This window comes from Pongo pygmaeus, chromosome 17, assembly GCF_028885625.2.
Source record: "Pongo pygmaeus isolate AG05252 chromosome 17, NHGRI_mPonPyg2-v2.0_pri, whole genome shotgun sequence".
Taxonomy (NCBI): Eukaryota; Metazoa; Chordata; class Mammalia; order Primates; family Hominidae; genus Pongo; species Pongo pygmaeus.
Window position 1 is genome coordinate 71,666,755 of NC_072390.2, and position 27,986 is coordinate 71,694,740.

General features: G+C 33.7%; 1 protein-coding gene across 1 annotated transcript in view; it reads left to right on the plus strand.

The window, feature by feature from the left end:
• Positions 1–27,986, plus strand: part of WDR7 (WD repeat domain 7) — a 392,926-nt gene that overhangs the window by 108,657 nt on the left and 256,283 nt on the right. The window contains exons 18-20 of the mRNA XM_054460414.2: positions 17,312–17,410; positions 19,971–20,089; positions 22,057–22,180. Coding sequence (XP_054316389.1) covers positions 17,312–17,410; positions 19,971–20,089; positions 22,057–22,180 — 342 coding nt within the window. The remainder of the gene's footprint in view (positions 1–17,311; positions 17,411–19,970; positions 20,090–22,056; positions 22,181–27,986) is intronic.

The following is a 27,986-nucleotide window of genomic DNA, read 5'->3' on the forward strand; positions in this document are numbered from 1 at the left end:
TATTTAAGTCGTTATATACCTTAACTTTCACCTATAGCTTTGTTTTTCATTAGGAGATAGAAGAGAAGAAAGGTTGAGTTTCTCTTCCTTTACTAATAATTCCTACATATTCCTGAGTATAATTAATTAATATACTTAGATGTATCTGCATATATCTTTTATATTCCTATTAAGAGTGACAAATAAGGCAATCAAGAGAGTTGAGGAGTTATGTCTACTTAGAGAACTTTCCTTTAGACAAAGAGTTAATACCGACTCTTCACAGAATGTGATAGAGAAAAGTAAAGAAGTAAGCAACAGATGGGTTGATGCAGGTTCTGCTTATAAATGGTGGCATACTGGCATTTTTCTCCCGACTTTTTTTTAAGTTTGAAAGAGTCAAACAGTAGTTTTACAAGGTTTGTTAAACAGTAGACCCCCAACTTTATATCTGTAGTTTTCCTCTTCCACAGGACAAGTACTTTTATCTCTCTTAGCTGATTGAGACTTACTTTAACATCCTTAAATGGTGTGCTTGATTTTCAGCGTTAGGCACTGTCAGATGATTCTCATCGTGGAAGATAAACTCCCACACTTTCTATGCCATTTCCACCCATCATTTCCAACCCCACACGGTCACCCTTCTCATTTCCCTGACCTCTAATTAAAGTTATAAGATCGTTATGTAATAGTTTATATTAAGCTATATAAAAGTTTTATAGTAGTTTTGGTTAGATAACTTTTTATGCTTGCATGTGTGAAATATAATATACATACAGAAACATGCACAAAACAGAAATGTACAGTGATTTTTAGAAGCAGAACACCCTTGTAACTATGTCCTTGGCAAGGATTAGAGTATTGCCAGCACTTCAGAAGCATCCTGCTTGTTCCTTCCCAATCCATTATACCTTCCTCTCCTAGAGGTAATCACTGTCTTGGCTTTTGTGAAGCCACTTCTTTTCTTTCTTTTACAGTTGTACCACCTAAGTTTAAATTTCTAAACTCTATTGTTTAATTTTGCCTATCTTTTGAGTTTTATGTAAATTTAGTCAATTAAACAGTATATATTCTTTTGTGCTTGTCTTTTGTGACACTTATCAGTGTTGTTGCATTTGACTATAGTTTGTTCATTTTCGTTGCTGTGTAGTATTCTGTTGAATGAATAGATCACAGTTTATTCTCTTTTTTTGTGCATTAGACATTTGGATTGTGTACAGCATTTGGTGTTCATAAATGATTCTGCTATGAGCATCCTTGTATTTTAAACTTAGTGTATATTATAAGCATTTCTGTTTTGTATATAACTGAAAGTGGAAATTTCTGAGTATCTTCAGCTTTAGTAGGTAATGTTAAAGTGTTTTCCTAAGTGTGAGACTGATATACATTCATCACAATGGCTAAAGTGAAAAAGAGAAAATATTAAGTGTTGACTAGGATATGGAGCAATGAGAACTCTTATATACAACTGATGAGATACCCTAGCCAACACCTAATATTTTCCATCTTTTTCACTTTAGCCATTTTGATGTGTGTATAATGGTCTCTCATGTGTTTAATTTGCATTCCTTTACTACTGTTTAAACACATTTTATATGTTGATTACTCATTTCTATATCTTCTTTTGTGAAGTAAATGTTCAACTCTTACATATTTTTCTATTAGGAGACCCAGGCTGGGGTGCAGTGGCACAATCACACCTCACTGCAGCCTCCACCTGCCAGGCTCAAGCAATCCTCCCACCTCTGCCTCCCGAGCAAGTGGGACTATAGGTGCACACCACCATCCTGACTAATTTTTTCTATTTTTAGTAGAGATGGGGTTTTGCCATTCTGCTCAGGCTAGTCTTTAACTCCTGAGCTCAGGCAATTCACCCACTTTGGCCGCCCAAAGTGCTGGAATTACAGGCGTCAGCCATTGCATCTGGCCAATAAAATTTCTTTATAGATGATAGTATGTTTCTGGGCTGTTTGATTCCATTGATTGGTTTGTCTACCCTTGTGTCTTAATTACTGTTGCTCTGTAATGAGACTTGATATTCAGTAGATGAAATCTTACCACCTTATTCTTTTTAAAGTGTGTCTTGGCTTTTTTTGTCCCTTTGAATTTCAATATAAATTTTAGAATCAGTTTCTCCATTGCTTCAAAAACCTGTTGTGATTTTAATTGCAGTTATATTGAATTTAGATAAGTTTGGAAATAATTAATATCTTTATGGGATTCACTCATTATACATCAACTTGATAAGTCTCTGCATTTATTTAGGTGTTCTTTAGCTATCATAACTCATGGTTTTATGTGTAGAGGTTTTATATATATTTTAGATATATAACACATATATCTAAATATTGGATTTGGATATTGGATTTAAAAAATTTTCTTAACTGGTAATGTTTAACTATTTTTCATTTCTGTGCCCCAGTATAGCAATGCAGTTGATTTTTGTATACTAATATTGTATCAAGCAATCTTGCTGAATTCACCTATTAATTAAAATAATTTATCTGGGGATTCCTTTGAATGTCAGGGTAATCATATGAGATAACCTTTTCCCAGTTTCAAAGGGAAAACTTTTAAACCTTTCATAATTATGATATTTCCTGTATGCTTTTGTAGATGTTAAGAAACTAGCTACCTTTTATTCCTTCTTTGCTAATGTTTATCATCAGTGTATTTGGATTTTATCATACCTTTTCTATATTGATTGAGATGATTGTGTAACTTTTAATTTTCCTCTGTTAATGTGGCAAATTTAGAACATAAACCCAATCTTGCTTCCTAGAATAAAACCAATTTTGTTGTGATGTATTATTTTCTTATAAATTATTGTATTTGATTTAATTTTTTTTTATTTAGGAAAACTTTTTTTTCTGATGTCCTTAGAAGCTTTCATATTATTCAGGTTACAAAAACTGAGTTGTGGAATGTTTTCTTTTTTTCTATTTTCGTGAAGAGTTTGTATAAGATTGGCAACATTTCTTTCATAAATTCAAACTCTGGATTTAAATTTGCTGGATTTAGATCTAGAGTTTTCTTTGTAGGCAGTTTTTAATTCTGGGTTAAACTTATCTCATTGTTTGACTTTTCAGATTTTGTTTCTTTGGTGTCAGTTTTTATTCTTTGGTGTCAGTTTTGTTAAGTAGTACATATTTAGGAGTTTCTCTGATTCTAAATTTTCAAATATATTGACATTTGAGATTATAATATTGTCTTTTAATCTCTCTGGTATCTGTAATATGTCCTTATTTTTATTCCTGATTTTAATAATTTATGTCTTCTCTCTTTTTGCTTCATCAGTCTTACCAGGGGTTTATCAATCTTATTAGTCATTTTAATGACCTCAATTTGACTTTATCCTTTCTAGTGCATATTTTTCCCCACTTCCTTAAATTCTGCTCTTTATTTACATCCTCCTCCATTTTTTGGATTCAGTGTGCTGGTTTATTTATTTTTTTGGCCATCCGTATGTCCATTTTGGCGAAATGCCTATTTATATCTTTTGTCCAATTTTTCTTACCTTAGTAAGAATTTTTTTTTTTTCTTTTTGAGATGGAGTCTAGCTCTGTCGCCCAGGCTGGAGTGCAGTGGCGCGATCTCAGCTCACTGCAAGCTCCACCTCCCGGGTTCACGCTATTCTTCTGCCTCAGCCTCCTGAGTAGCTGGGACTACAGGCGCCCGCACCACGCCCGGCTAATTTTTTGTATTTTTAGTAGAGACAGGGTTTCACCGTGTTAGCCAGGATGGTCTTGAGCTCCTGACCTCATGATCCTCCCACAGTGCTGGGATTACATGCGTGAGCCACCACGCCCGGCCTTCTTCGATGTTCTTTATCAGGTTGAAAAAGTTCCATTCTATTCTTAGTTTGTCAAGATTTTAAAAATTATGAATGGATGTTAGATTTTATTTAGATGTTTTTTCTGCATCTATTGAAATGATTATTTGATTTTTGTCTTTTATTTTCTTAATAAGACAAAGTATATTGACTTTTGAGTTTTAAAACAACCTTGCAATATAGACCACATTTTGAATTACCAATTTTATAGTTTGTTAGGTACAATTTGCTAAAATTTTGTTAAGGGTGTTCATGTGTATGTTCATGAGGAAGTTTGGTCTTTAGTTTTCATTTCTATTAATGCCTTTGTCCAGTTTTGCTGATAGGATAATGCTGGCCTCACAGAATGAATTAGGAAGTAGCCCCTTTCCCTGTATTTTCTGGACGGGTGAGTGTAGGTTTATAATTCCATATTTGGTTGATCTAATTCACTAGTGAAAGCCCAGGAGTTTTCTTTATGGGAAGGTTTTTAACTACGGATTTAAAAGTATTATAGATATAGCGCTATTCTGCTTGTTTTTAAAAATGTCTACTTGGGTGAACTTTGATCATTTGTGTCAAATTTATTGGCAAAAAGTTGTGTGTAATCTTTTATTTTGCTTTTACTATCATATTTGTAGGATTTGAAATTATATTCACTCTTTCATTTCTGTTATTCATAATTTATGTTTTTTCCCTTTTTCTTGATCAGTCTGTCTTGTAGTTTAGCAATTTTATGGATCTTTTCAAAGAACCAGCTTTCTATTCATTGATACCTATTATTTTTCTATTTCATTGATTTTTTATTTGATTGTTATTATTTATTTTTTCTATTTTAAATGTGCTTATATTTTTAGTTTCTTAAGGTAAAAGCTGAGATCATTGATTTAAAACCTTTCTCCTTTTCTAATATAGGCATTCAATGCTATAAATTTTCCCCTAAGTATTATTTTAGTGGAATTACATGCACTTTGTCATATTGTACTTTTAATTTTCCTTTTGATTTTTTTTTTTTTTTTTTACTCATGGATAATTTAGCAATGAGTTAATATAATTTCAAAACACTTGTGGATTTTCCTAGGATCTATCTGTTGCTGGTTTTCATTTTATGGTCAGATACTATATTTTGTGTGGTTTGAATCCTTTGGCATTTGTTTCAATTGATTGTGTTTATATATGGGCCAATAAAATTGCATACATTTATAGTGTACAACATGTGTACATTGTGGAATGGCTAAATCAAGCTAATTAACATATCTATGACCTCATATATGTATCATTTTTTGTGTGTTGAAAACACTTAAAATTACTCCCTCAGCAATTTTTAAGTATATAATATATTGTTACTAACTATAGTCTCCATGTTATACAATATGAATCCTTTTGAATTTATTGAGACTTGTTTTATGGCCCCAAATATAGTCTGTCTTGGTAATTATACTGTGTGTACTTCAGAAGAATGTGTATTCTGCTGTTGTTGGGTGGAATATTTTATAAATGTCAGTCAGGTCAAGTTGCCCGTGTTCAAGTTTAGTATATACTTGCTGATTTTTCTGCCTGCTTACCTTTATCAGTTAAATAAGAGTATTGAATCTGCAGCTATAATTATGGGTTTGTTTATTCCTTCTTGCATTTCTATCCCAGTTTTTGCTTCATGTATTCTGAAGCTGTCTTATTAGATGCATAAACCTTTGGAATTTTTATTTCTTCTGGATTATTTGACCCTCGTCATTATGAAATGACCTTTTTTATCCTTGGTAATATCCTTTGCTTTGAAATTTACTTTGTTTATAATAATACAGTAATTTCAGCATTTTTGGCTACTGTTATCATAGTATAATCTTTTCTCATCCTTTTACTTTTTACCTATTTGGCTCTTTATATTTAAGATGTGTTTCTTGTGGGCAGCATATAGTGGGTCTTATTTTTTAATCCAATCTGACCTGCTTTTTACTTGAGATGCATAAGCCATTTACGTTTAATGTGATTGTCAATATGGGTAGGTTTGAATCTGTTATCCTACTACCTTATTTTTCTCTTTGTTGCATTTATTTTTTGTTCTTTTTCTTTTTCTGCTGTCTTTTAGACTAAAAAGTTTTTTTTATGATTCCATTTTATCTCCTTTATGGCTTATAAGCTAATTTTTAATTTTATTATTTTAGTAGTTTTTTTTTAAGAGTCTGTAGTCTGTCTTTCAGTTATCCCAGTGTACATTCAAGTGGTATTATACTATTTAACATTTAATATAAATGTTAAACCTTATAATATTATATTAGCATTTCTCATCTCCTGGTGTTTATGCTACTGTTGTCCTGCATTTTACTTTTATATATGTTATAAACCTCACAAATTATTCTTGTGATTTGTGTTTAATAGTAATTATATTTTAAAGAGACTGAAATAAGAAAAAATACGTATTTACCCACGTAGTTACCTTTTTTGGTATTCTACATTCCTTTGTGTAGATCAAGATTTCTATCGGTAAAATTCTTCTAACAAAAGGACTTACTTTAAGCTTTCTTTTTATGTATGTATGTATGTATGTATGTATCTATCTATCTATATTTATTTATTTAACTTTAAGTTCTGGGATCCATGTGCTGAACGTGCAGGTTTGCTACATGGATACACATGTGCCATGTTGTGTTGCTGTACCTATCAAGCTGTCATCTAGGTTTTAAGCCCTGCATGCTAATCTTTCTTTTAGTGAGGATCTGCTCTTCAAGTTTTTGTACATTTGAAAACATCTTTGTTTGTCTTTGTTTTTGAAAGCTTTTTTTTTTTTTTTCTGGTATAGAATTCCAGTTTGACTTTTTATATCTTCTAATGCTTTGAAGATGATATTCTGTTGTCTTCTTGTTTGCATTAGTTCTAACAAGATCTGATGGCATTCTTATCTTTGTTCCTCTGACTGTAACATGACTTTATTAATCTTGTTGCTTTTAAGATTTTCTATTTATCACTGGTTTTGAGCAGTTTGATTGTGTGGTTCTTCAGTGTAGTGTTCTTCATGTTTCTTGTGATTGGGGTTCACTGAGTTTATTAATTTTGGAAAATTTTCAATAATTATTTCTTCAAATATTCATTCTGCCCTTTCCTCCCTCCTCTCTATAAGGGACTGAAATTACATGTACATTAGGCTGATTGAAGTTGTTTCACCTATCACGGTGCTCTTTTATTTCAGGATTATTTTTCCTCTCTGTGTTTTGATTGAGATAGTTTCTATTGCAACGTCTTCAAGTTTATTAGTCTTTTCTCGGCAATGTGTAATATGCCATTGGTCTCATCCAGCGCACTTTAAATTTTTTTTTTTTTTTTTAAAGAGACAGTGTCTCGCTATGTTGCCTAGGTTGGTCTTGAACCCCCAGGCTGCAGCAATTTTCCCTGTTTGGCCCCCCAAAGTGCTGGGATTGCAGGCACGAGTGACCATGCCCAGCTGTCATCCAATTCACTTTTAATCTCAGACATTGTTATATGTGTCCCCAGAATTTTGATTTGGGTCTTAAAATTTTTTTTCCTTGTCTCTACCTAACTGCTTTGAATACATGGATTGCAGTTATAATAAATGTTTTAACACTCTTCACTGATAATTTTGATAGCTCTGTCAGTTCTGGGTTGGTTTAAATTAATTATTCTCCTCCTTGTGGACTGTGCTTTCCTGCCTCTTTGCATGTTTGATAATCTTAGAACAGATGGGAGATGTTTGAATTTTGCCTGTTTGGGTGCTGGACACTTTTGTGTTCTTAAAAATCTTGAGCTTTGTTGTGGGATGCAGTTATGTCATATGGAAACAGTTTCTTTTTTTTCCTGGTCTTGCTTTTATGACTTGTTAGGTGGATTTGGAGCAGTGCTCTAAGATGAATTACTCCCTATTACTGAGGCCAAACCTTCCAGAATATCCAATGCCCTGTGAATTATGAGGTTTTCCATTTAGGCTGTTGGGAGCAGGCACTGTTTCTGGTCCTTTAGATGTTTTTTCCCCCAGCTTGAGTAGTTTCTTTACAGACATGTACTGATTGGTATTCTGCTGTATACTTGAGGGAGATCCTCTGAAGAACTTTGATCTTTGCAGCTCCCTTCTCCCTGTCCATTGAATTCTAGCTGCCCTGTTTTCCTGAGACTCTCAGCTTTGTCTCCTGAACTCAGGGAAACTGCTGGGCTGCTCACTTTGTTCTCTATGTAGCTTCACCTAGGAACTCTCTTAAGGCAATAAGCTGGGGTAATCATAGGATCACACGGCTCACGTTGCTTGTCTCCCATCTCTCAGTCCTTCATTGCATGATGCCTAGTGGCTTGAAAACCGTTGTTTATACATTTTGTCTTTTTGTTTGTTTTTGGTTGCTTTGGGCCTGACTGCAAATCTGTTTCTTGTTACTCCATCTTGGCCAGAAGTGGAAGTTCCTTTCCCTTTATTTAAAAATGTTCCAAATATCTATTATTTTATAAAGTAAATATTATTTGTATACATGGAGTTGTGATATTTTTAGAGTGTTATTACTGGTAGAAATGGAAACAGGCTCATATTGGCAAGGGAGTTGTTTAATGTATTCTTAGTAATGGTAGTATGATTAGGACACAACCAGCTCTTTTTAACTCTAGATCGCATGCTTTTTCTGCAATAGTATATGTTTTATTTTTCCAAATTCATTGAAAATATTTTCCAGGATATACTCAATGAATCAATGGCGGGATGATTCAATATTTACTTCTATTAGAGATATTATTTGTTATCCTCCTCATCATCTTCATTATGATTCTTAGCAGTTGGTGATTCTTCTTGAATTACATTTTTCCTTCTCTGTAATCATAATAGATGGAAACATTGTCATATAATTTGTGACATTGTCATGATGCATTATATATTCACCACCATGATGGTGTTAGATTTGCTCACCTGGTCAAGTCTGAAGATTTTAAAGTTCGAATACTTTAATATTGCTTCTCTCAGAAAAGCATTGAGTTTTGAGAGCAGTGAAGGCGGCTTTGAAAATTGGGTCTTTTTTTAAAAAAGCATTTATTTAAGGCAATAGATTTAGGAATTTTCATTTGGAAAGCATATATGCTTTTCTTCTAAAGTAAATGAAGGCCAGCAGTTCCTACTGAGACAGAGCTACATAGTAAAATACTTTAGAATACCATTATGAAGCTCACTTTCTATTTTAATATTGAAATAAATATATAGTGTAATTGTTTTCTCAAAAATATTTATTAAGTTCTTTTTGTCTCCTAACACATCTTGTTAGGGAGGTTAGAGAGATTGGTCTGACATATACTCTCTTGAGTAGTATGTGTCTAGTCGATAACATGAACATAAATAACCAATTTAGGGTTGGAAGTGCTAAGAGATACAAAGGATTCTGAGTTCTCTAACATTTCAGCAGTTAGAGCATTATTTTTTCATCTTTCTACTCTGGCTTTTCTTAGCTTGGTTTGCTTCTAAACATTTTCCTCTTATGTTTTTTATTTCCTGACTTCCTCTACTGTGCACATTGACTTACAATGTCTTTTTAAGTTGTATTGCAAACATGAATATGCGTCTTTTCAATACGCTGTCACTTGCATGTTGGCTAATACTTGTTCAGCTGCCAAATAATCTATATGAAGTAAAGACTTCAGCTGGGGATTGGAACTTTCATAGACATTTGGGTTTGAGAATAAAGATAGTTTAGATAGTTCAGCTTATATAATTTTCCATAACCAATATTAGGGCACTTCATTGGAAAACAGTATCTTCACAAGAGGTTTATTTTGCCTAACAGTGGACTTGTTAATTCAATGTTTGTCAATAATTAACATTTATTGTCACTTGTCTACTTTTTTTTATACAGTTTATTTTTTTTGACACTTGATTTTGCGGTTTATGAAACATGCTACTTGAGAAAAAGGGATTAGAGATATCAAATAACCACACTTTTATTCATGGTAAATATAGCCGTAAGTCTGCTCATGGCTTTAGGCTTTTCTACTTTTTTTTTTTTTTTCCTTTGAGACAGAGTCTCACTATCTTGTCCAGGCTGGACCACAGTGGCGCAATCATGGCTTACTGCAGCCTCGACCTCCAGTCGAGGCTCTTGAATAGCTGGGACTGTAGTCAAAGGCCACTATGCCCAGTTAATTTTAAATTTTTTGTAGAAATGGAGTTTCACCATATTGCCCAGGCTGGTTTCGAACTCCTGGGCTCAAGTGATCCTCCCACCCCAATCTCCCAAAGTGCTGCAATTACAGGAGTAAGACTCTGTGCCTGACTGTTCTACGTTCTAATGTACTGTATTTCTCTCTATTCATTAATCTCATGACATAAGTCTCTGGTCTGTGTCTCTAGTGCTTATCTTGATTGTGATCGTATCTTTATGTTTAGTAGTTGCATCTTTACTCAGTGGGAGGTGCCCAACCAAGCAAGTTTAAGCAATGTAAAGTTTAAGATTATGTTATGTTCTTTACAACTTTATTTTTCAGAAATGGGTTCAATTTAGGTTGTCTAAACTTAGAAGTAAGAGGTAGTCATTGTTAAATTATCTCAGGAAAGAGTTACATAAGTTAAACAATAGTTTAATCACTATTCTTTTCCAGGATTTATAGAGAAATAAACAGCACTTAATGTAGAGTCCATATATCATATTAAGGAATGGATCTGAGAATCCCTTAAAATTTTGTGGGTTTGATCTTCTGTGCCTTCATTTTTTTTAATTGGTGTACACCTTTGATTTACTGTAGAAGCTCAAAGGGTAGGGACATTTTTTTTCTGCTTTGTTTAGTGATTTATCCCAAGTGCTTGGAACACTTGGAATAAATCCAAGTGGCTGATACATAGAAGGAGCTCAGGAAATATTTACTGAATGAATGAATTTACAGATAACCTTCTCTTTATGTTTCTGGAGTCAGTATGTCAATAACTAGGTGCTGAGGCTATAAGGGCTGACAAATCTCTGCCCTCAAGGTGCTTATTATGTCTATTGGAGAAAATCCACAGGAGTGCAATTTATGATAATATTTTAATTGGTTATTATATGCTTTTCTAGACAATGAGTGCCTTGAGGGCAGACACTTTGTGTAATCTTTGTGTGTTTTTGTGTGCTTAGACCAATATTGACATATAGTAATTGTTACTTATTTAGTGTTTAGTGAAGTAGAAAATTTTAATAGCCTTCATATACCAAATTCAAGTTAGTGTTTATGTTATAAATTTATCCTTTACAATGAACTCTCTCCCCATGGTTCTTGGTCTTAGAGAACTCATTGGTTTATTTTGGACGTTAGTAATGAGGGAAACCTTTTACAGAAATTTTGTTTTTTGACTTTTTGATTTGAGTTATAGGCCAAGGTAAAATTTTCATCACATCTGTGTTTATTGCACTTCTGATACAATCCAGTGGTGATCTACAGGTGAAGTAGTGTGACTGTATTTTTTAAACATTATGAGCACCTTCATGTGTTGTCTTGTGTACCTGTTGGGCTGCTAATTCATTCTGCTCTGGTAAGTACTTACCTTTCTGCTGCGTGCACCTTTGTACTGCCCTATTTCCCTTAGTTTTTTGTGTTCTTCTTTTATGGTGTTTTAAGGATATCCTTTTTTTTTTTTCCCTAAGAATCTTTGGACATTGCATTTCTATATTGCTTCTAAACGTGTTCAGTTGGTGGTTTCCTATCTAATGGAAAGGGTCTAGATTATTAATGAGTCCATCACTTAAATAAGGTTTTCATATATTGTTTGTATCAGCACCATGATGAATGGTATTAATGAATTTGTAACATGACTAAATATGTTTATTTAGTGCATACCATGCACTTTCCTCCGTGTTTTTCATTTATTCCCTACAACAACTGACCCAAACAATTATGCCCATATTGTCCAAGAACTCTGCAGTGACTTTTTAGGATAGGAATTTGTTTATGAAATGCAGTGTCCAGAAATACCAATACCACCAAAACTTTAACATTGTGTAAGTAGCATATTTGAAATTATCATAGCTGCTAATATAATTGCTTTTGTCATTAATTTCCAAATACATCTCTGTTTCGTGATCATAGTACTTATATGATGTTCATTTTCTCTGTATGGTTTCTTGTAACATTTAGACTAACTTTAACAGTTTCATTAGTTATATATAAAGAGTAAAAATGTTATTGGCCTTCTTAATAGTAACCCTAAGCTAAAGAGAGTACGATGAAGGTTGGTTAGGAGATGTGTGTTTCTTAAAAATGTGGAGGAAAGGTGGAGCGTGGTGGCTCATGCCTTTAGTCCCAGGAATTTGGGAGGCTGAGGTAGGCGGATTGCTTGAATCCAAGAGTTTGAGACCAGCCTGGGTGACATGGCAAAACCCCATCTCTACCCCCACCCCCCAAAAAAAAGCAAGAAAAAAAATACAGGCCGGGCACGGTGGTTCATGCCTGTAATCCTGGCACTTTGGGAGATCGATGTGGGCAGATCACCTGAGGGCTGGAGTTCGAGACCAGCCTGACTAACTTGGAGAAACCCCGTCTCTACTAAAAAATACAAAATTTGCCGGGTGTGGTGGTGTGCACCTATGATCCCAGCTACTCAGGAGGCTGAGGCAGGAGAATCTCTTGAACCCAGGAGGTGGAGGTTGTGGTGAGCCAAGATCATGCCATTGCACTCCAGCCTGGGCAACAAGAGCGAAACTCCATCTCAAAGAAGAAGAAAAAAAAATACAGAAAGTATCGGGGTGTGATGGTGTGCACCTGTAGTCCCAGCTACTCAGGTTGCTGAGGTTGGGAAGATGGCTTGAGACCAAGTGGTTGAAGCTGCAGTGAGCTGTGATCACACCACTACACTCCAGCCTGGGTGACAGAGCAAGACCCTGTCTCAAAAAAAAAAAAAAAGCTAGAGAAAAGACAATTTTTGCATTTTTAGAATTCTGAATGCAAACCATCAGTCAAATAAAAAGGCAGAATAATAGCAATTTCAGACACTCATAGTCTTAAAAAAAATTACTATTACTGTATAGAGTACCTTTTCTCAGCAAAGTTTTGCAAGATGTGCTCCATCAAAATAAAGAAGTAAACCAAGGAAAAATAAAACATGGGGCCCAGGAACTGGGAAACCCATTGAGAGGAGCACTTATGACCCGACATGGTCATCAGTGAAGGATGACAGTGAAGGAAAGTCTCAGGATGGTAACCACGTGGCAGATACAAGCAGGGCTGTGAGTTGGCTTCCGAAGAGATGGTTCATGGAAAAATTACACTGCTCTGTGAAAAATCATTGAGAAGCTGTTGAGGGGTTTAACTTAGAAGAAATAGGTACACAGAAAAGAAGGCAAATGGGGAGAAAATATAATTTTTAAATTCTGAAAAAATCCCCAGCAAGGTGTCCAAGGAAAGAAGTATGATCTTAGTAACCTATTTGAGTCAACATTGAACATTATTTCTGTAGAGATAGATATTTATCTCTCTATATAAATGATTATTCATATAGAGATATATATCATATAAAATATACCTATATAATAGAAAAATCTAAAATAATATATAGATAGTATATATATTTATATTGGGAGTAAAGGAAAGGAGATTGGTTAGGAGATGTGGTTTGGCAAAGTTGAATCATCTTCCACAGTATTGGTGGAAACCAATAGCTAATGTTTAGATTTGGTAAAGCAAGAAATTGCAGGATTAGCATATTATTTAGTGATATGGAAGTAAATTCTGTAAGAAATAGTTAAAATGTTTGAAAATGGTTTCCTATCAGAAGCCATACTTGGGGATGGGGCAGGGGAATCCTCTATTCAAAATGAGCTTTTTAATACTGTTTGACTTATTAAAACTGTGCTTATATTATTGCCCTTTATGTTGCATGAGCTGCCAATTCTATTGGACATATTAAAACATGCAGAATTAAAGCACAGTGTCTTCTTGTATAATAACAAAATAACAAAATAGCTCTAGCTTATTGGACATATTTTGTAGATTAACGAGGCAGAGTTCCTGAAATAGAAATAGGACCCCTTATGAAGGCACTTTTGTTTTTATCTGGGTCTGGTGGTACGATGCTAAAGGATAGCATTGTAATGGGGCTCCAAGACAGAGTCTTTATGATTACTACACATACAAGGTTGGAGGCTTCCTTTCTTTAAAGAGAAGTTTTTTTTTTTTTAGTCATTCATTACTAATGTATTTGTTTTCTAACCTTCTAGTCATGATAATAGTTAAATGTATTGGTATAGCTTTTTGTAATCTTTTTGGCATTAGGAAATATCGAATGGGAATTTTTCAGATAACAAAAGGAATTGGAAGGAGAATTAGAGTTTTCTTGCCAATATTGCATTCATAGCAAAGTTAGTGCATTAATTATGGCAATTGCATGAAGCATTGGAGATATACATAACCAAACAGGTTGTTGCATTATCTAGTTTTGTACCTCAAAAAGTCAAGCATTAAAAAAGAGGCAATGAAAGCTGAACTAATGATTTATCCAAATGTTTCATGTTGATTTAAAAGGTGGCTAAAATGCCCATCTACCTAAAACATAAAAGTATTGACACAAAAGAAAACTTATAAAAAGCCAAATGTTGCTCTATAATATTTGGACTAGATGCAGACTCGGTGCCGAATGTCTTTATGTTAAGTACGTGGTGGTTAATTCTACAAAGTTTCTTAACTTCTACTTTTTTCATGTTTTCTCTTTCTTCTCTTCCTTTTCTCTCCCCTCACCCACCCTCCCCATAACATCATGATTACCATGAAATACTTTAAAAGGACTCATCATTAAATAATTGTATTCTTTTTTTAGTATTAAGCTTTGAAAAAAACTTACTTTTTTAAACATTGCATTTTTTTGTATTTTAAAAATTTTTTTCTCTGAAGAATGTATTGAAAAGGGCTACTTGTGTTTATGTGCTAGGAAGATAATGAGATTTAGACCAATATGTATGGAGCACCCGAAGTATGTTAACTTTCTGTCCTATAAATATTTTAATATCACAATAGGAGTAGTTTAGAATCAAATTTAAATGGAGTTTAGAATTATATTTCAATTAAAAACTCAAATATTCCTGTTGAGAAGCAGAATCTAGGGTTGTTATAATATTGGGTATGTATGTGCTGTGTAAGGGGAAGCCAGGGCAGATGTGTGCATATACACGTTGTCACACACGTTTGTTTATCTTCACCTGTCTTTTCTTATGAGAGTAAGCAGTTGAAGAGGCTCGGGTAAAATAATGGAACTGTGTTGATTTTGTCACTATGTTGAAGCTGTGCTAAAACTGTTTTCCCAATCCTTAATAAGAGAAGCAAATTGATAGGTGACATAGCAGCTTTTCTGTTAAGAAATCAAATGCTTGATTATGTTTTATGGTGTAAATCTTCCATATTCAGTGCCCCATGAAACTTCAGATTTATTATTTATTAAATCTTGAGCTTTTTATCTTGGAAGTAATAATTTTTTCTGCTAATTGCTGATTTTTCTTAGGTAGATAGTTGTGAAAGCTGTAGCAGAGTTTAATTTCCTGATGAATTTTGAAAGTGCTCTAGATTTTGCCATTTCAGTTGTGAGGTAGTGTGAATAAAGTATTCTTTGGTGGCGATGAAGAGATTTTTAAAGCATAGTAAATCTGATTCTTTGATTTCTATTACAATATTTTTCTTGATTTTTAGTGCCCATAAAATTTATTAAAGGATGAGTGTAAATGCCTTTTTTGAATGAAATGTCATTTAAATATGACTTCAAAAATACAATATCCAGAATCTGGTTTTTTCTTTCCTTAAAAATAGTTATATGTGTTAAACAATATTCTATTAAGACATATGCTTACTCTAGCATTTCTGCCAGTAATGTTTCTAGTTTCCTTTTACACTTGTTCCTTATAGGAATCATTAATCCCACCACTTATTTGACTTGTGTTAGGGTAATGACCACTCAATCCTAAACTTTTATTCATTTGTATTGAATTTCCTCACCTTCTCATTCTATTGTCCTTTCAGAATTAAGAGTAAAACCATGCAAAATTAATACAGCCTTTCCAGGGATAACAATTTCTCCCCATTTTTGAAAAAGTGAAATTATAGAAAAGTCCTAACTAAAGCCACCAGAGGAACATTTTGGCAGAACAAAAATTAAAACCTGCAAATTTACTCCTGGCTACCAAGGCTTACCAACTTTTTGCATGGAGGATGAATAATTTATAAGTCATAATCACTGAATTTGTAATTAAAAATGATAAAATTATTCCCTGGAATATAGAAATATTTGGGATTTCTTTGCAAGATTACTTTGTAATGGAGTTTGTAGATCTTATGAAATATAGAATTAAAAGTAGCTTTATTTATTTCATAAGTATAACATTGTAAAATAATTTTAATTTCATAAGGAACAAAAATCAGATCTCTTGTAATAATAAAGAATTATAATTTCCTAGATGAAACTTTCATTTGTGCAAGACATGCTTCTTAGGGTTTATGGAGTTAGAGTTGCTTTTTGTGTTATTTTTCACGGACTTCTTTTCATTCTACTGTTTACCTCACACGTGCCTGATTGACATTATGATGCATTCGTGTGGAAATTATGAAAAAGTTGTTTTCATGCAGCTGTTCTGTTGTCACAAAAGAACTTCACTGCATGAAAAGCAAACATATCATTCAGCAGACAATGCTTAATCTGTTCAGGATCCCAAACCTATTGCTGTTCAATGACAGAAGAAAGGAGAGGGATTAATTTGAAGATGCTTGTGCATGACATATGGTAATTTCACCATAGGAAGGAAGTGTCAAATGGTGACCTCTAAATCTTAACATTGACCTCCAGTTGTAGAATGTGTGTGCCATACGGTCCTTTTGCTTTTTCATATGATAATTTAAGCTGAAACATTTTCTTGGCAACATAACTTTCTTGGGGGGTTAGGGAGTGAATTGGTACCTCTATAAGAATTATAAAATTCACAAAAATTTTTTTTAGCTTAGGGAGCATTTGTGAAATAATTAAAAAAAGAAAAAAACTCCAATGAATGAACCTGTTAGGATTCTTTTAACAAGAGTTAAACATGGTACATGTATTCTTTGCAAGTTGGGATATTTTAAATTGAGTTTTCATAAAATAAGTGTGAAAAGTTGAAATGATCTCAGTGAATATTGGTTTGAAAATTTAAAAATAATTTACACATAATGTCAGAGAATAAACTGTTAGGAAAATGTAACTGACAATATGAAGACCAACATAAAGCTTTTTCATCATGTGATACATTTTAAAAATTGAATAACATTTTTGCTAATTTTTAATGTCATTTTTTCATGATGGTTTTAGTTGTTTTAGAGCTATGCTTTGCATTAGTCAATACATTCATCAGAATATTAGATTTTGAACTATATTGTGATTACTGTTCAATAAAATATCATTTTTCTGCTGTAATCTTTAATGATCATGCCTTTCTGATGAAAACATTGTTTCAGTTCTACATTCTCTATGTTTTGCCTACTTTGTTTTTCATTCTTCACTAATACTAAGCTTTTTTTCAGAAACTGCTGTACTTCAATTCTCTCCTCTTTACTTCTTCTCTTTTCCTCTGCAAGTTGCTGCACCTGTCGTTTCCGCTCGGTCTGATGCTGATCACTCTGGCTCTGACCCTGCTTCTGCTCCTGCTTTACATACCTGTTTCTTAGTAAATGAAGGTATCTCTCTCAACTTCTAACAACTTTCTCTCAATCTGTGCTTTATTCTAACAGACATATTCTTTTTATCTGAGTTACACATTCATCTGCTTTGTTATGTATGAGATTCTAAAGTTGCCATTTTATGACTTTATTTGCTAATGTCAATGACAAGAGCCAGTTTTAAAAATGTAATGTTACCTCTGGCTGGTATAATCCATGTTTTCTATAATCTAGAATACTGTTAAGTGCAGAGATGCCAATCTTTGATGTAAAGTCAGTGTTAAAGGTGGATTGGTTTTTGTAATGATGTTTGCCATGTGATCTCTGGCATTAGAGCTAATGAATTTATTTTATATGTATCATTACTTGGTGACAGACACACTTTGCTGCCTTTTCACAATTATGTATGCCAGTTAGAGGGAGTTGTGAGGGAGTCTCTTAACATTCTCATTGGAAAAGTCTTCAGATTGATTATTGGCACCAGTGATTATAGACTGATAGGAATTTACCTATTTATCCTCTTTACTATTTCTGTTTTAAACTCAGGCAAAAATTAATTATTTCAGTATTTAAGGTGTAGTTGGGCTACCATGTTATCTCTGTGGAGTTACACAAGTCGAAAGTATTTTTGGAGCCCTGAAAATGGGAATGGGACTTACAAACCTTTATTCCATAAGACCTATCTAGGATTATCTGTACTGTCTGGAAGCTTAATGAAACGTGTGCTCTGAGTTACATCCACTGTCTTCATTGCGTTTGTAGTTACCACTTTGCATAACGTAAAAAGGAAGAAATTTTCAAAATCAAAAATATAACAGTAAAACCTGGCTCTTCATGAAAAAGCATTTTTCAAATGGAAGGAATCTTGCAATCTTGAATCTTCCAATGTCCATAAAGTACAGAACCCATGTTGCAAGCACCATTCCTTTGGAAAGAAAACATGGGGACTTAAAAGTATAACTTCATTTTTGGTTTCCTTGTCATAGAACTTTACTAAGGTTTGTATGTTAAGACCGAATTTTAGCAAAATTCAAACTTTACCAAAATAATTAGGGTCATATTTGTTACACTATTTGTTAATTCAAAAAATAAGCTGTTTGGACCTTGGTGAGAATCATCACATATTAAAATTTAGCTCATGAATACACTTTATACTTATATGAAACATTGAAATACTTTAGGAAATTACTAGGTATATACATATATGTATATCTAAAGTATATCTCCCTCTATTATAAAGAAGTTATAATCTAAAATGTGTTTCCATCACCTTAATTAATGTAATTACATGTTTATTATCAGTTGATGAGAATTTCCTCACTGAAAGGATGAATCTTTAGATAAGTGGCTTGTCAGTCTCTCTCTCTCCCTCTCTCATTCACTCTCTTTAGCAATTCCAATAATTTAAAATTTTATGGTAAGGTTTTTGTCATTATTTTAAGAAGATTACAGTTTAGATTATTTCAAAACACTGATTTGCTAAAATTCTGTCTTCACAGATAATTCATCTTTGTAACATGATAGCAGACCTTTTTTTGCACCCATCTTTGATTACTTGTCTTTAAATATTATCCCTAGGAGGTAATGGTAATTATCATGGGTTAATAGTGGCCTCATCGATAATTTGGTAAGAATGAGGCATTTATTGTATATGTATTTTCACATACCTTTAAAATGGGGTTGCAGTGATTATTTGGGAATGTCTGTTATCTAATACTTCATTTATTGTATATCTATTTTCACATACCTTTAAAATGGCATTGGAGTGACTATTTGGGAATGTCTGTTATCTAATATTTTTACACGTTGCACTGGCATACAGTGTTTGTCTTTTTTTCCTATAATCAAGTTCCATATTGTGAATTAGAATTTTAGAAAAAGTCACTTTTATTCTCAGATTAGGGTTAACAATGTTTAAGATTTTGTAAATTTTGAATTGTTAGGTTTTTATTTTGTGGAATGTCTGAATTCATTTTTTTCTTTCAAAATTGGGGGTTATGTTACTTTAAATATTAGATATTATGGTTAGATATTTAATCTGATTCATTTTGTAAGAAAAGGGGTCAATAAGTCCCTTAATGAGAGATCCTCTGACAGAAAGGGAGGACATGTCTTTCGACTGACACAGTGGTAACACACAGATGGCCATGCCTTAAGTGACATGAACCTATCTTTGGATATCTGTGTAAATGCCCTTTTAACTGACAGTGGTTTCAAATCTATAGCTCTAGTATGTGTTTATTTCTGTGTTTTACCATTCTTTAATATATATTTTATTTTAGAGGGACTGTTAAGAAATGTGTTTTTCTTGTGAATTTGGATATGCTTCCTGTGGAAATTTATTTTTATTTCTTTTAAGATGTTGAGAATTCTTATAGGAACCAATTATATGATTTAGGGATGAAATACATTTAGTATAATTCTTTGCACAAAATGTCTACTATTAAATTGAAATCATTTGTAATATAACTTAGCAGATCTGCCTTTTTTTTGTTTTTGGTATACTTACATAAAGAACTGTTGACTTAGGGAATGCCAAAATGGTTAAAGAATTTGTAATATATTACATTTTTGACAGGTTGGAGTCAGTTAGCTGCTATGCACTGTGTTATGCTGCCAGACCTACTGGGATTGGATAAATTTAGGCCTCCCCTTCTGGAGATGCTGGCCCGAAGATGGCAAGATCGATGCTTGGAGGTAATGCTGAAGCGATAAGGATAGAAAACAAAAATATTAAAAAGGCATTGGTCAAATGTAAACTTGAAACAAAAATGATTAATGTTTATCTGATTTATCATCTGTTCATTATGTGATAGAAAATGTGGATTCATGATTTATGTTTTCTTCTTTGTCAGCTTTTATACCAACCAGTAATGCTCCAGCTGGTTTATTCATTTACTTTTAAAGAATTCAGTGACTGTTTGATGAAGTCTTATATACTTTATGGAACTATTTCTTAAGTTTGGTTTCTGTACAGATCACACACACTCATGCATAAACAAATACATAAACCTGCTTGCCCCAGAATTATACACTCAGTGTCATCACATAAATTAAGTTCTAATTGAATTGCCATATTTCAATGAAAGGTACTGTGTTATTGTAAAAGGAGGCCTTGGAATTAGAAGACACCTGGGTTTAAATATCAGTCCCACCAATTATTAACTTTGTGACCCTGGGCAATTTACTTAACCTATTTAAAGCTCATTTGTAAAGTGGGGATAATAATATATTCCTCACGAGATTGCAGTCAGGATCAAATCAGATGATGCAAGTAAAACAGGAAGTACAGTACCTGACACATGGTAGGAGCTCACTAAATGGTAGCCATTATTTTGTGTTAATGGCCTTATTCTGTATTAGATATTACTTGGAATATAGTGTTACCAAGGACTTGAAAATGTTTAATAAAGATTATGGTATTTGACCTGTATAGCCATAGCAGTTTATATTATCCAGGATTCTTAATTTTCCAAATATAAGTATGAGTAATATAATTGCTTCTTTCCTAGACTTTCTCCCCTCAACTCCAAATGGGATTGCAGAATACTAACATTTTCATGGGTTTTCATTGAATAATATTTTGAATTCACTTCAGAAATCACTTATACTTAAAAACAACTTTTTTACTGGTACTTTTATTTAGATGCTGCTAAGTTATCTTTTCAATTATAAAGAGTTAATAGGCCGGATGTGGTGGATCATGCCTGTAATCCCAACACTTTGGGAGGCCCAGGTGGGTGAGACCAGCCTGGGCAACATGGCGAAACCCTGTCTCTACTAAAAATACAGAAAAAACATTAGCCGGATGTGATGGCATACGCCTGTAGTCCCAGCTACTCGGGAGACTAAGGCCCGAGAATTACTGGAGCCCAGGAGGTGGAAGTTGCAGTGAGCCGAGATCATGCCATGGCACTCCAGCCTGGGCGACAGGGCAACACTTGGTCTCAGAAAAAAAGAGTTAATAAATTGGTACAGCACTTAATAATTGACTAGCTTTTTTGACTTCATGCCTGTGGCATTTTTGCCAAAATAACAGTAAATTAAAACTGCAAAATAAAAGTTGTATGCTACATTGAAAGAAAAATATATAATTTTGAAAAATGATTTCCTCTATAAAACTAAAAAGTTATGCCTTTATACAGGAATATTTATTTGTCAAAAGCATTGTTTAAGCTCGTCTTAAGTATACGTGAATCATGTTAACTTATACGTATATGTTTGTATAAATAGTATCTACTTAGCACATATAATATAAAGAAATTAAATAGATAAGGTTAACTTTCTTCAAGCTAAAAAAACATTTAATAGCTCTCACAGTGGCTTAACAATAATGTTAATATAGAAATTTTAAAAGTAAAATGCTACATTAAAGTTCAAGAATGCTTTGGAAAATGCAGTTTTAACCCCAAAGGTGATTAAATTGTTGAAACCTAATTCTTTCCATTAGTGTTAAAATAGTTTTCAGTGAAATCATTAATTAAAATGTTTGCTAGCATCTGATTTTTAAATAGTTAACTCATTCGGTTAATAGTTTTTTTCATGTAAATAAATATGGTTTTTATGTTTTCTAGCTTTATTTCATTATAAATTTTCTAGTTTATAAATGTTCACCTCCTCAACTAATCTGCTTTCTGCTTTTATGTTTGGGTCTGTGGTCTTAGGTGAGAGAAGCCGCGCAGGCCCTGCTTCTGGCGGAACTGAGAAGAATTGAGCAGGCAGGCAGGAAGGAAGCCATCGATGCCTGGGCTCCTTACTTACCTCAGTACATAGACCACGTCATATCACGTAAGAGTTCTCATGCTTCTGTACAAAGCTTTGCAGGAATATGTAGAGAAGGTACCTATACTCACAAATATATATGCTACTACCCATCAACAAAAATGAGTCACTGACCTTAAAGTGAAAAGAACAGATCCTCAGATTTACTCTATTATTTTCTGAATCTCTGTAGTTTGGAACTTCTTTAAAAAACAAAAGGCAAAGGCTGTCTATATCAAAATATTCATTAATGAACTGACTTTTATAAATGAATTCCCCATCAAACATCCTACTCTAGTACTAACATGTGCCTCTGCCCATTGCATTATGCTTATGGATGCCAGTTTGTTCAATATTGATCTGATGATATGCAAGTGAAGATACAAGGCAAACTCTCTTGCTGGTTGAAGTTGGGATTGTGAGTCCTTAAAAGACAAAGATCTGATAGTTAGACTCATGCACTATTTACAAAGAGAAAATTGGGAAGGATTTTGATGGATAGATCTTTCAAAAGAGTATAATTTGAAAGGATTAGAAAAATGGTTGAAATTTTTTGAATATTCTTTTGCAAAAAGCTTTATAATTATGTTGCTACATTGAATGTGCATTGGAAAAGAGTTGTATTTTGCTATCATCATGAGCATACTCATTCCCAGTTCATCATTTGGTTTGTTTTGTATTTTTCTAAAAACAGTTTAGTTACTAAATAATTTTTTTAAGGTACCTCAGTTACTAAGTGACTAAATTATAATCAATATAATTGAGTCAAGTAAAATTTTAATTTTACCCTTAATTATATTGATTTAAAAATTTTACCCTAAATTATATTAAATTAAAATTTTACCCTAAATTATATTCATTATAAGATAGTTTCAGTTTTGCAAGATAAAGTCTGAGTGAAACTTCAAAAAAACTTTTTATTATGAAAATTTGGCGTGGGTTTTAGGTGGACTCATTTTAAATGACCTTTTGCCAATACCAGTTATTCTTGGTAGTGAAATACTCATTACACATGTCAAGATGGACAGTACATTATTATACAAGAAGGAAAATGAAAACAAAATTCAGAAAGGTTTATGACTTTTATAACTGGTTTAACTCTACCAGATCTTTGCCAGTGGTGACTCTAGTGGATGTTTAATCAAGCATGTGACCTTGGGCACTTTTCTTAAGCTTTCTTAGTCTCAGTTTTATCGTAGATGAAATAAAGATGATAATAGGACTTTATAGGGTTATTATGTGTGTGGCATGAGTTAATCTTTGTTAAGTGCGTAGAACAATTCCTAGCCCATAGTAAGCATAATACTTTTGTTAAATACTTTATAAAAATGCAAATATTTATTTCATAGCCAAAATATCACACATTAACAGCTCCAGTTAAAATTAATTGTTTGAGCAATAAAATATTTACTTAGTGAATATAGGTTGTCATTTGCTTACTGGGAATTTTTCTATTTTAATAAAGCAAGTTAAAGAAAAAACAAGGCATCTAGACATATGGACTCTAAGTTATTAGGCTTTTAAGATTGTTTTAAAAATATGTGCAGATTTTCAAATAAATTTCCAGAATATAAAAAAGAGTTTCAAGAAAATAAAATTGGGGTGAAAAGAGCTTTGTCTTTGAGTAGATGAGAAGGTAGTCTGGAAAAAGTATTCTTTGTTCGTAATTTGTAGGCATTAACTTTATAATATTCCAGAAAATATAGTTAGATGATCAGCTCATCATAAACTTTATTGAATATAAGATCCCCAAAGTTAAGGACAAACTATGACTATAGTACTTACAGAGTTGTTTGAAGGTGAAAATAGACAATGGCAAATCACTAAAGAATTTTTCTTTTAAAAGAAGAATGCTACTATGGAAATATTGAGACATTGATGCTTTTAAGACATCTTTATTCCGAATGGACTAGTGTGAAGTAGGGGAATTGATTAAAGTAGAATAACTAGCTGGCAGGCTGTTGCAGAAGGGAGGTTATGGGAACCAGACCTAAATGTAGATAGGGTAGAATAAAAGATAATTTCTAAGACTTGATTATTGATTGCTTATAAAGGTCTAAGAAAAACACCAAAGATTAGTACAGGGTTGTATTCTTGACAGAGAAAGTGGCTGAGAAAAAGAGATGCCATTAGCAATTGTAGTGGATGCCTTTTTATTTTATTCCTGGGAAGAAGAGAATAAGTTAGCTACAAGGTAAAGGCAAAATATAGCCACAAATTACTCCCTGAAGCAGTGCCAGAATTGTGTATGTTGTTTGGCGAGAGGTCTGTTAGCAGGCCCAGAGAGAATAAAATATAAGTAAAATAATAATACCTACCATTAATTGGACACTTTCTCTGTGTCAGGCTTTGCTAAGTACCTGGTCTGTGTTATTTCATTTAACCATTATAATAACCTTGTGAAGTACCCACTATTGCCATCATGGCGTGCGTCTGCTCCCAGCCTTTTGTTTTCTTTCAGAGGAGTAAATGGAGGCCAGGAGAGATTAAAGAATTTTCTGAAGGTCCCTCAGTTACTAAGTGGTGGACTCCAAAACTTATTCTTGTAACCACTATTTATTCCTTTTTTAAAAAAATTATTTTTTATTTCAATAGCTTTTGGTGTATAAATGGTTTTTGGTTACATGGTTGGAGTGTAAGGTGGTAGAGTGTGAGATTTTAGTGCACCCTTCACCTGAAGGGTAAAGGTGCACATTGCTGTACATTGTACCCAATACGTAGTTTTTTTATCCCTCACCCTTCCTCCACGCTCCCCCTTCTGAGTCTCCATAATCCATTATATCACTCTGTATACCTTAGCGTACTCAGAATTTAGCTCCCACTTATAAGTGAGAACGTATGTTTATCACTATTTATTCCATCTTGCTTGTTCTGGCATCCTTGGATCTTAAATGGGGGTGAAGGTGGAAGAATGAGTAGATATTTAGCTTAACTAATATTGCTTTCAGACACTGTTCTTTGCAGCCGTGTTACATTTAACAACAAAATGGAGTCAAAAAAAATTGTAAGAAAATGACTCTTTGATGGGTCTGGTCACTGTTTAAATGTATAAAGTAGTCTGTTCTTATGTCATATTTAAACCTTTCTGTTTATGTGTTATGTTTATGTTGTATATTTAAGTTCTGTATTTATGTAAGTCTTTTGTATTTAATTATAGTATCCCAGAGTACTTCACATATTAGCTAAATACTGGCTTACTTAAAACTTTGATCTTGTCATTTATTGTAGTTTTTTTTTTTTTTTTCTTGTGAAAGACAAACATGCATTCTACATGTAACTGAAACATGCACTGACAACTCTTGGTATAATACATTAATCTTTTCTGGAACTTCTACATTGACTGAGTGTAAAACTCATTTTATTTTGCTTTACTGTGAGCTTTCTATTTTAATAAAAGGGTGTCAGGCTAAGGGAGTAGGGATTCTGAACGTATGAAAGGAGAAGAAAGCATACAACAAATGAGGAATGACCACATAGGGCTGTTGAACAGATTTGCTGTCCGAAGGGATCAAAAGGTTATGGAGCCAGCTGGTAGACATCCCACACCTGCCATCCACGTGCTTGTACTGAAATCGCCTCTACCATTGTCATTAACGTTTGAGATGATCATTGTGGCAAGTTACATCGTAAAGTATTGCTTTAGAAATGCAAAACCTGTTTCTAGCATAAGAACCTTCTTTGAAAATGGGCAAAATATTAAACAATATATCTGACAAATATACCACCCATCAGATATTTTCTTATAATTTAATAATTCTAGGCACTTTACAAAATGCAATAATTCCCTAAGCAATCTTGGTAGCTCCTAACTTAGAATTGAGCTTTGTCTAAGAGTCCTTTTCTTACATATTTGTCTGAAAATCAGAAAGTGCTCTTACCTGAAGAGCAGAATGGCATACTGGGCTGATGGACTGTGATAGTTCTTCATCTTAGAGATGAAGTTTAATGTGGGTGGTAACTGTCTCTACTTCACAGTCTGTAAGTGATTGGGCTGGGACTAAGATGATAAAGCATCTGGTCTTACTGACTGGGATCTCCTATATTTTATTTAGGTACATTATGCAATAAAAAGCCCTTTGCAGGTTAGTTTGAGAATGTAAGGAAAACAATAAGCCAGTTGCTTTTCTCAGGATTCTTTTTTTCTTTTTCTTTCTTTCTTTTTTTTTTTTTTTTTTTTTTTTTTTTTTAAAGAGACAGGGTCTTGCTATGTTGCCCTGGCTGGACTTGAACTCTTAGGTTCAAGGGATCTTCCCGCCTCAGCCTCCTGAGTAGCTGAAACTAAAGGTGCACACCACCATGCCTGGCTCTCAGGACAGGAGAGCATGAAAGGAGAAACTCTTTGTAAATCTTTTAATGTAAAGTGCATAATTCAAGTACAGAATGTCGGCTGGCTGTACCTTTCCTTTTCTATGTTGGTTTCTATAGTTTTGTTCTCTTTATTGCCACTGCCTCAGAATTCACTTTAATTTATATTGCCCAGGGATTCTGGCAGATCACTGCCAGACTGCAGATCACTGGGGAAGAAAAAGGAGCAATGGTCTGTCTTAACTGAAAAGCCAGCTCACAGATTGTTATAAGAATAAAGTCCTGACTGGGCGCGGTGGCTCACGCCTGTAATCCTAGCACTTTGGGAGGCCAAGGCGGGCGGATTGCCTGAGCTCAGGAGATCGAGACCAGCCTGGGCAACAGGGTGAAACAAACAGTCTCTACTAAATACAAAATTTAGCCAGGCACGGCTGTGTGCGCCTGTAGTCCCAGCTACTCAGGAGGCTTAGGCAGGAGAATCACTTGAACCCGGAAGGCAGAAGTTGCAGTGAGCCAAGATCGCGCCACTGCACTCCAGCCTGGGCAACAGGAGCGAGACTGTCTCCAAAAAAACAAAAAAGAGTCAAGCCCTAATTGAGTACTGTGAGAATTTTGTTTCAGATAATGGTGCTCTGTTCTTGAGCCAGTCAGGAAATACTATTTTATCCTTTAAAAATATTGTGAGTATGTAAACTTCTGCTGCTTAATTTCTGATAGATAATTTGAGGATAAGTGCATTGTGATTCCTATATTAATGGTAATGGACTTAAATAATAAATATGGCATACGTTCTTGTAATACTGACTTATAGAAATATTATAAATCTTGTCTGAGCCCTCAGTCTTTAGCACGTTTGTTGCTTTTATGTTCCAAAAACACTTTTTAAAAATTTTACTGGTTATTCTTACTATTAGGTTGGTGCAAAAGTAAATGGTTTTTGCCATTAAAAGTAGTGGCAAAAACTGCAATTACTTTTACACCAACATAATAAATAGGGATTAATGTTATTTTCTGAAATTTTTGCATTATAATTCAGATGAAGATAAATGTTATGAGTTGTCTCAGATTTATTTTGAAGTGAAGCTATTTGGCAGAACCCAATTTTATATGTCTCTTTATTTGTGATATTGTACATGTAGCATTTTGAGAACTGACTTTTTTATGAGGTCAAGCACCTGCTGGTTTATGAAATATGCCCACACTTGCCCTTCATTTCAGTCGGTGACGACTCTGAGGCAAATGCTGATGGTTCCTGATTTCCTTTGGCCTGCAACGCAGATTGACCTTACAGGGCATGAGGTCACAAGCGTAATTATTTCTCGTACATTGTATTCTGCCTGCTCACAGGGGCTCATCTCCTCTTTTAGTTTCAGAAATATTAAACACATAAAAGTCACTACCATTATATAAATCAAAATCTCTTCTGAAGAGGGTGCCGTTGTAATTTTATGCAGTTATGGCCAACATAGTATTAATTTGCAAATGTATCGTCTCAGATATTGATAGAAGGATGTGTAACACATCGTGT